Source organism: Sebastes umbrosus, chromosome 16 (assembly GCF_015220745.1).
Source record: "Sebastes umbrosus isolate fSebUmb1 chromosome 16, fSebUmb1.pri, whole genome shotgun sequence".
NCBI lineage: Eukaryota > Metazoa > Chordata > Actinopteri > Perciformes > Sebastidae > Sebastes > Sebastes umbrosus.
In genome coordinates, this window is record NC_051284.1 from 15,691,233 (window position 1) to 15,700,625 (window position 9,393).

The 9,393-nt window shown below is 41.8% G+C and overlaps 1 protein-coding gene across 4 annotated transcripts in view; it reads left to right on the plus strand.

The window, feature by feature from the left end:
• Positions 1 to 6,804, plus strand: part of lrrc9 (leucine rich repeat containing 9) — a 21,243-nt gene extending 14,439 nt beyond the window's left edge. For 3 of the 4 annotated variants that reach the window (XM_037796307.1, XM_037796303.1, XM_037796304.1), the window contains 7 exons: positions 445 to 581; positions 1,500 to 1,717; positions 2,586 to 2,654; positions 3,534 to 3,659; positions 5,333 to 5,522; positions 5,730 to 5,886; positions 6,513 to 6,804. In XM_037796307.1, coding sequence (XP_037652235.1) covers positions 445 to 581; positions 1,500 to 1,717; positions 2,586 to 2,654; positions 3,534 to 3,659; positions 5,333 to 5,522; positions 5,730 to 5,886; positions 6,513 to 6,546 — 931 coding nt within the window. In that variant the 3' untranslated portion in view covers positions 6,547 to 6,804. Of the gene's footprint in view, positions 1 to 444; positions 582 to 1,499; positions 1,718 to 2,585; positions 2,655 to 3,533; positions 3,660 to 4,360; positions 5,303 to 5,332; positions 5,523 to 5,729; positions 5,887 to 6,512 lie in introns of those variants that run through there. The other variant, XM_037796305.1, reaches the window with a different exon arrangement.
• The last annotated feature ends 2,589 nt before the right edge of the window (positions 6,805 to 9,393 follow it).

A 9,393-nucleotide genomic window follows, 5' to 3' on the forward strand; every position in this document is an offset into this window, starting at 1 on the left:
TGAACTTCAATTGAACATGTAGACTGTAACCATTAGGGGGCAGCACTGACCATCCAATGTAAGAACTGTCACTTGACAGTTTTATCAGATTTTTGTCACAGTTTTCGCCTATAAACCCTAATAAAATATGATTCAAAATCTAGAATCATATCTATTCTCTCTCTCTCTCTCTCTCTTGAGATATTATCCCTAAAATATACTAATCAACTTGGTTGATATATTTAAAATGTCCGTATATTGTGGGAATAATGATACGATCTTCCAATCACATTTTCCTTTTATAGAGACATAAGCAGTGCTGTGACAGGAGATGGTTTAGTGATTGCCTTTAGGTGGTCTGCGTCTGTGAGGTCTGACCAGTTAAATGAGGCAGCAGGAGGGAGAAAGAGATGTTCATTTAACCACAGAGGTTGCAAACTGTCCTTCTGTGTGACTTTGTTTAAGGGAAACTGGGCCCATTGGCAGTCTGGAGCCACTGATGGGCAGCCTGGAGGTGCTACATTTGAGTCACAATGGCATCTCCAATATGGCCAATCTGCAGCTCAGCAGGCTCACCAATCTTAAAGCACTCTTCCTTCAAGGTATGTATGGTTGGCGTGCCACCCCTCCTTCACAATGCCCGTTGAAAGGGCAGTGTATAGAGCCTGTGAAAAGGCAAGCGCTGAGAGCAAAGTCTCCCATAGACTGGCCAGGTGGGAGATGAGACCTGAAGAAAAGAAAGACTGACTTTCTTTTCAACTGCTTTTGATGGCTTTTGATTGAGTTTATCTATGTCAGAGTGATTTGTCCCACAAAGCCGACCTCACTTATCTATTCTTCCTTTTTTGCCTAGAAACCTTTCGTAGCTGTCTCGTAGCTGTAATTTCACTGCCTTTTACACCAGGAGCACCCAACAAATGTTTACTTTAAACGCTGCCTTTTATATTGTTTAAGCCAGTCATTCCCAAAGACTGGGTCGAGATCCACAGGTGGGTCGCTGGAGATTTTATTAGGGTCGCCAAATAAATTTGCTGAATTTCTTCCCGTCCTTTATTTAACATCTGCAGTACACCTTTGAGCCACACACTTTGAGCCTGAATGTTGGTATTGTTCTGATAATTTTAGCCTACTTATAACACTGAATCTAATATTGAAAGGCTTACGTAAAAACAAGAGCCTGTTGACTCAGCCTAAATGCATTTATTTGGTCTCCTTTATAAAGTATTTAACGTGTATATGTTTTCATGTTTTCCTCTTTAAAATGGCTGGTTTACCTATTCACTACTATTCAAAAATGGTCAGGAACGTACGTTAACGCACAAATTCGCTCTTCTCACGATCCATAGATACGGCCTATTGTGAATTGGTTTGTGATGGTTTGTCATTTTTTAAAAGTGGGTCCCCAGAAAAAAGTTTGCGAAACACTGGTGTTCAATTTACTCTCTTAATTTATTTATAGAAATATTAGACTATTTGAGATATCATTCCATTGTTTTGATGAGGTTTTTCTCTCTCCCTAGGTAATGAGATCAGCCAGGTGGAAGGATTGGAGGGGCTTCACCAGCTCAGAGAGCTTGTGTTAGACAGGAACCGGATCAAAGCTCTGGCCGACAACTCTTTCATAGCCCAGAACGTCCTGCTAGAACTGCACCTAGCGGAGAACCGGATCCGGGAGCTCAACCATCTAGATCCTTTGACTGAGCTCCGTAAGCTCTTTCTTGGCATGAACAAGCTGCAGGTATTCTCCTCAAGCAGCGGTCGTCTCCACACACGCTGAATTTTTTAATGTTTATATTCAGATTTTTAATAAAACGACATATTCAGGTTTTCATTGAAACTGCCTTAATGACTCACGCCACAGTGATTTCCTGAGGTGACCACCAAGGTCACGGTGAGCTTTTGTGCAGTCTTTGATTTACCACCAGATTTTACTGATTGGTTTATTTGAAAAATGTGTCAGATGTTTAAGAATGTATTTTATTCAGCGTGCAGCAGTATTACTTTTCCCTGCATTTGCAAAGTAAGACATGAAGTATAGTAATCATGAATCATTACCACCCCACTGCGGCATGCGAGGGGTAGCATTAAGGAGAATCAAGTTTGATTGAAGGTCACGGCCGTGTGTATGAAGAAAGAGGGGAACAATCAGGACAACGTGTAATCAGCTTCTCAGTCTGCATCTGCTTCTCACCCAGGGCGAGTGATTTGCACTTTTGTTGCCTATTCCTTCTTCCCTCCACATCCTTAATGTTTCCATGCATTCAATTAAGACATAAAATACAGCAATCATCCCAGCGCAACAGTTCTCACAGTGGGGGACGTCTTTGAATCACAGCCAAGTGCGACCATAAACCTGGGAATGGGAGAAAACACCCCCACGCCCTGTTGCGTGCCCAAACTCTCTCATGAGATTAATGAGAGATCACACATGTAATCTCTCCCATCAGCTGCTTCCATCCTGCCCACATCAAAAATTATGAAAGGTTCAGCTCTGATGCAAATCTCTCCGTTATCAACACACAGTAGGCTGCAACCAGTGGGAAAGAAAAGGGACATGAGGTGGTAGTGAATGAGAAAGATAATCTTTGTTTCTTTGCTTTTTCCAGGACGTCACAGAGCTTGACAAATTGGAAGTTCTCCCTTCGCTGACGGAGCTCTCTGTGGTTGGCAATCCTGTAAGTGTTTTGCATTAAATACAATAAGGTGATGTCAAAAAAAATATTATTCAAGTTTGTTTTCTTATTAAGAGCTTTGCCCAGTGATGCGAATCTACTAGCTGTCAGTCACAGGTCACTTTGAACTCTCTCACTCGCAAACAAATTATCGAAAGCACGCTCACAGGCTCAATTTCTCACTTGCACAATCCAAAACACTATCCCAGTGTAACTCTATGCTTCCAAATTAAGCGATTACATGATGGGCCATCTGCTGTGCCTCAAACTGGCCGGCATCAGAGACAAATCCGTTGACCAAATGGCAGGGCGCTATTGGCCCGGTTACATCACCCATCTGGAGCTCATGGATCAGGCCTGAGCAGAGCCTGCAGCCCAGGGCCTCCCTACTGTCCACAGGGCAATGCTCAGCTGTGGTAGCCTCTATACTACTGGACCCCATCCCCCTTCTCTTCCCATAGGGGGGGTTAATCCTGCCAGGGGGTAGAGGCCAACAGCCACCCTGGAGACAATACCTCCTGCTGTTGACAGCATGAGATCGCTACCTCACCCATGTTCCCTAGACAAAGTCTGTCTCCACTGGACATCCATTGGCACACACTCACAACTTAATCACAGCAGCAGTGTCCTATAGGAACATGAAGTTCTATGACCGGACAGGCTGAACTTGTACCCTCAGCTGGGAGCTATCTGCTGCTGTCAGCTGGGTCACTGGCATAGCTGTTAGGAACATGATAACTTCATTGGGACCCACATAGCATCATATTTAAACCAGATGTCTCGGGGAAAGCTTCACTGATGCTCCACAGTTAAAATGGCTGGACTCTGTAATTTATCACTGGGTTGTTTTATCAAACAGGTGCTTTTTTTTTCTTCTTCCAGGTGGCCAAACATTCTCTCCACAGACCAGCGATAGTGCTGCGTCTGTCCCAGTTGCAGGTCCTGGATGGAGTGACGGTCACCCTGGAGGAAAGGACCAGGGCTGAACTCTTCAGTGTCGATCCATCAGTGAGCACTGCAGACAGCATGCATACTTAACACACATACTGTATATAAACATACATACCGTGTTGTAGCTACCATTGAGACACAAAAGTATTTGTAGTATTGCAGTATTAAATTTTTTGTTTCTACTACTTTAAGGACAACAAAATAATAAATAAACAAAGGCTTCAATATGTATCCCCCATAATTCTATTCCTGGCAGTGTTGAGAAGTCTATGAAACACAATTTAGACGTTCAGGTTACGACATAACATCAGTTCTTTCTCATTTCCCAGTTTGTACATCCTCAATTCCTTTCCCCGCCTTCTCTCCTCGCGTCTTAGTCTCACCCACGGGAGATGCGAGCAGAGGAACCGAGGAAGAGACACGAGGAGAGAGGAGTCAAGGCAACAGGCATTTAACAAATAAGACATCCTTGCTTCAGAGCCATCATTTTTAAGGGGTGTCAATTAAATATGACGTGGCACAGCTGCATTAGCTGTCCATTGTTTTATTTTATGATCTCTGTCAGATGAGCATAACGGTGTTCATGGCAACTTATATATTCATAACGTGGAATAATGTTTTTTTATTTAACACGTCGGGATATATATATATAAAAGGAACAGTTACATTTGTAGAGTCCTGCCATGGTTTGAGATTTTTCCAGCTTTGTGTTTACGCCTCTTTTATATGTTGTGGATGCTGAAAACACTTCCGCAAAGGATACACTGGTGTATCCTCGCTTATAGCTCCTCCGGCAAGCCTCCTCGCTCCTAGCTCCTAGCTCCTCGTTCCTCGAGATGCATTTGAGGAATTGGGATGTCCTTCAAGATGGTTTGCTGAGATCGAGGAGAGCATTGGAGGGACCTCGGTTAATAACATGTTTGTGGGCTTAGTAATAAGGTTAGTTTGCAGTAAAGGAATATTTCATTCCAACACTCTCTCACTCTACTTCCCTCTTTGTATGAACTACATATGAACAAAAACCTTGTCTGTGTTAAAAGTTCATAATCAGGTAAGTCCATCTGAAAGAGTCAAAATGTCAACAACCAAATCGCAGCCACCAAAAAAAATGGAAAAGCCTGGATCAAACTCTTTCAGTCTGACTGATTTGATGTTCATGTAATGAGAGACCAGGGCTGTAATTCTCCTGCAGCTCTGAATTAAAAGCAGCCTAAGCCTGCTGGCATCATCCTGCTGATTAGATGAAATGTGCCCGGCCGATAATGCACCAGTGGATTTACCCCCTATTAGCCAGGTCAACGCGACCCCCTCTGCTTGTTAATCGTAGATGTGGACAGAGCAGAGATCCTGGGTTTTCTCATTAAAAACACAAACTCGAACCTCCCCCTATTGACTCTCATAGCTGCCATCTCGGTTGTCACTGTCAATTTATGCCTGGGCCTCTGCTTTTGTTTGAATTTGAACATTGTTATTGATGAGTAAAAATTACTATTCCCCTATAAGATGCTTATATATGTGGAACAATAAGCAATCTAATCACCGATCCCCTGACAAGTGTGTAGGAAGCAGTGGTCATAGGAAGGTAGAGAAACTGTTTAGGATGCAAAGACATTGAGTTGGCCTTGAAGTCATACATTATCTGAGTATCTGCTTACTGTATGTTTTTTAATCCTGTCCTGGAGTCTTTCTTCTGTATTCCTTATGCTCTCTATTTAATATTTCTCTTAAAGCTGTGCTCCCAATGCTCTGGAGCTTCTCTTCCTACCACTGAAATAAACCTACCTGGACTGCTACCCCTCATGCCTCGAAACACCCCTCTCAGAGGAATGCCTATAAGTGGCGGACTACAGACCTTCATGCACGGGCACGACATCCTACCGAGTAGCATGGACGAGGCCCAATCTCTTCACACATACAAGCGTGAGTGTGACATTTATCCTCTTGAAGATCATTAGTTTCTTGATGAATATGATTGTGAGTAACAACAAACTTTAAATCAACACAAACTGTCTGTTCTTTAAGTTTTAATACAGTAAAAAGGGTTCACTTTCTTCACCACTAGTTTGACACTCGGATCCTTTTTTCTGGCTCTCTAACCCAACACCCTTGTATTAATCCCCAATTCAGACAAGAAGCACAGGCAAGGTAATGCTGTTCGTAGCGGCCAAGCTGACATTACCTTTAGACACATTCGAAGAACAGGAAACAACCTGCCCTCCACAGGCCTCCTTCATGATGGGAACAGAGTCATCATCACGTATCCCAGCCAGGAGCAAGACAGCAGGTTGGCAAATCCAAAATTTAGAGATATGATTATGCTTCTTTAAAATGTGAGACATCTGTTTAAAGGTACAGTGTGTAGGATTTGGCGACATCTAGTAGTGAGGTTGCAGATTGCAACCAACTGGGTACCCCTCCGCTCACTCCTCCCTTTCTTAGACTGCGGTAGCGTGAGCAAAACCGTAGTAACGCTGTTTGCTTTGCTCAGAGGTCATCCTTACCATAGTAACACTACTTTAGGAGCAACGGTGGCTGGCGGTACCACGGTTTTGCACTCTGAGGCTCACGTTACAGAAGTTTCATGAGCATGTATGGTGGCCTTCAGGTAACTTAAAAATGTGAAAGTCTCTCTCTAGAGCCAGTGTTTGGTTTGTCCATACTGTAGAAACATGGTGGAGCAACATGGCAGACTCTGTGAAGAGGATCTGTTCCCTGTGTAGATATGATGGGCTCATTCTAAGCTAACGAAAACACAACGATTCTTAGTTTCAGATGATTATACACTAATGAAAACAGTTATGAATATTATATTCCATTTCTGCTAATAGATCCCCTGAAATGTTACACACTGGTCCTTTAAAATATAATCAAATACATGTTGACTTTTTACTCGTACTTGTTATTTTCCAGATTTCCAAACGGTGGCAAACCTCCATCCATGTAGCAGCCAGAAGAGGCGGAGCGTACACCGGTGAAAGGTGAAACAAAGATGAACACATGTGACAGTCATGACTGTGGTGCGGTTTTATATCATAATATTTTAGGACATCATATCTTGAAGGTGGTGTTTCTGAAAGTGTTCCTTATGAGTATTTGCATTCATTTGCATATTTAAAGAGGAAAAAAATCAGAACATAGTGCAATTCAAGTGCCTTTAGTTTTTTGACATGGCAATAAATAATGCTGTTTACATATCAATAAATCACCTCTGCCACTCATTGAATTTTAGTTTAAACTTAAAAATGCTTGGGGTTTGAGAAAATTAGGCTACTTGGAGGTTGCGTGTCATGCATCCCTTTCAAATGCATTTATAATGACTGTGACCTTATTTTTTATCCACATATGTGGCTCACTAACCATGGTAATCTGAGGATGAGAGGTTTTGGTGTCATTTCCACTGCTATCCCATCCTTGGCCCCAAACAAGTGAAAAACACCCACAGATGTAAAACGCCGTGTGAGGCTGGCATGCTGGCTTCCACGGGGTCAAATGGATCCCCAACAAGTGGATAATCCAGCTTTAGCACACCTCTCTGTGGACAATAATCTGCAGTCACTCAGATAAAGATGTAATCTTGAACAAGGTCCAAATGGATTGCAGAGATTGTCAGTTTCATCATGTTAGCCTCTTTTTCGAAAAGCCCACTGCAGTTTTGACTAAAAGGCAAATCTTGTGTGTTTGTAGCTGGAAATGAAATGAACCTACTTCACATGATATTGATGTTAGAGATTATAATCCTTCCTGTCTTCCTGTCAGTTTAGTCTAGTAGTCATGTAGTTAACCAAAACACCAGTCTGAGCCTTAAATGAGGAGGATATATTATGTGATCTAAAACCTTTTCATTCTGGGACCTCTAAACGGATCATTGCATGATGAAAACCTCCATGTGAAAAGATTTAGATAGAGCATCTGTTTCCATCAATCAACCTCAGCATCAATGTTATATAGTGAAAGAAGAACACCATTCTCACTGTCACTGTACATACTAATTATTACAAAGTTAAATTATTGTTTTATTTAACTTGAGACCTGTGCTTTCCCATAATACGTACTCCTTAAAAAAGACACGACATACATAATTAAAGCTAGGGTTGTTAATCTTAAACTAGCAAGAGTATGCTAGATTTTTTTAATTATCCAACCGAAAAACCAACCGGTGTTGCCAACTCTTTTCCAATGAAAGTAGCTAGCAGCACTAACTCCTAAAGCCCCTAAATCTAGCGAGAAAGTCGCCAAGTCTGCAACACTGAGCCGTCTGCAGCGACTACTATCAATTAAAAAGCCGCTAAGAGGCTGAAGTAGGCTCTCTACTGTGTGACTCATTCCAAAAAAGTCCAAAAGTCCAGATGTGTTTTACTGTTTATTAGATTAAAGGAATTACACACAATAAGTCTAACTTGAATAACTAAACATGAAGTGACAGTCAACAGAAAATATCCAAGCCTATCTCACCATCTTTGTCTAACTCCCGCAGTCTCAATTACCAGAAGTGTTGTCAACCAAAAGAACGTGTGCAGACTAAACAAATAATAATAATAATAATAATAAACGACTAAAAATACACATTTTGCCTCACACACTGTCCAATCATTACATTCGGGCCGAATAAAAAAATGATTGAACAACAGTTCTGCGACAGCCACAGATACCAGATTTGTTTTCCTTTTTTAGTCAGAGCATTTGATTTATTGATTGCTGTCAGGATGTAAAACAAATTTCAACAGATATAACAAAAAAATGTTTTTGAAGAAGATTACCAACTCTAGTTTTAAATTGGGACTCAAGTTTGGGAAATATATGCCTAAATTATAAACAAAAGCAAAGACTTAATTTTTATTAAGAACACCCTTTCAAATGGACATCACTTTGAATCCACTGAAGCCAGAAGCAGCAACGTTTTCTGCCATATTTCTTCCACCAAGCTGAACTTTATGAATCAGTGGTGTGAATGTGGCCACTAGGTGTCCTTAGAGCTCCATTAGCTCTCTCTGTACAACACTGCTGATCAATCCTCAATGAATTTACCCCTTGCCCTGTACAGTAGGTAGCAATTTTACCAGTTGAAGGCAGAAATATGCTTTAGTTGTGTGTTCCCTGCCTGTGTGGCCTTTACAGAAACATGTGAGGCAACAGTGAAAAGCTCTCCCCAAACAAGCTCCTCTAATGCATGTACTTAACTTCCCTTAATTTGTGTTAATTCCCAGCATTAAGCGGGGCTAATGACTGTGCAAGTGAGTGCACTGTCATTACCTTGCTCTGCCTGACATCAAATGGCAGCTGATGGACTCGCATAGAAAAAAAAACCCTCTAATGCACAGATTTGGGAGCTCAGGGAGAGCTCTCTAATGCATTAGGTATTGCAAAGGATAATTACGTGCTTTATATTTCTGTACAGTATATGTGCAGTATGGATATGAAATATAATGCAAATGTAAGTCTGTGTGTCTAGTGTAAGTTTATAGCGAGCATACCACTTCATACAGTATGTTTCACTTTGCATATCTGTCAGTATTTTTAACATTAAAGTGACATTAGCATAAAGATTGTGAATAATTCATCAGTCCTGAGTGAACCCAGATGCACCGCTCTCTCTGACTATCTCTCTGCTTCTCTTCGCTCCTCCATGTGAGTCGACCACATGGTTCGTAGCTGGTTTAATGGGATGGAATGTGACAGGTTATGTTTTCATCCGCCTGATATGGAGCCTGGCTCAGGCGGGAGGGAGCGAGGGGGGGAGAAAGAGAGACAGAGAAGAAGGGGAAAGTGAGTTGGTCTCTGCAGTTGTGGTCTG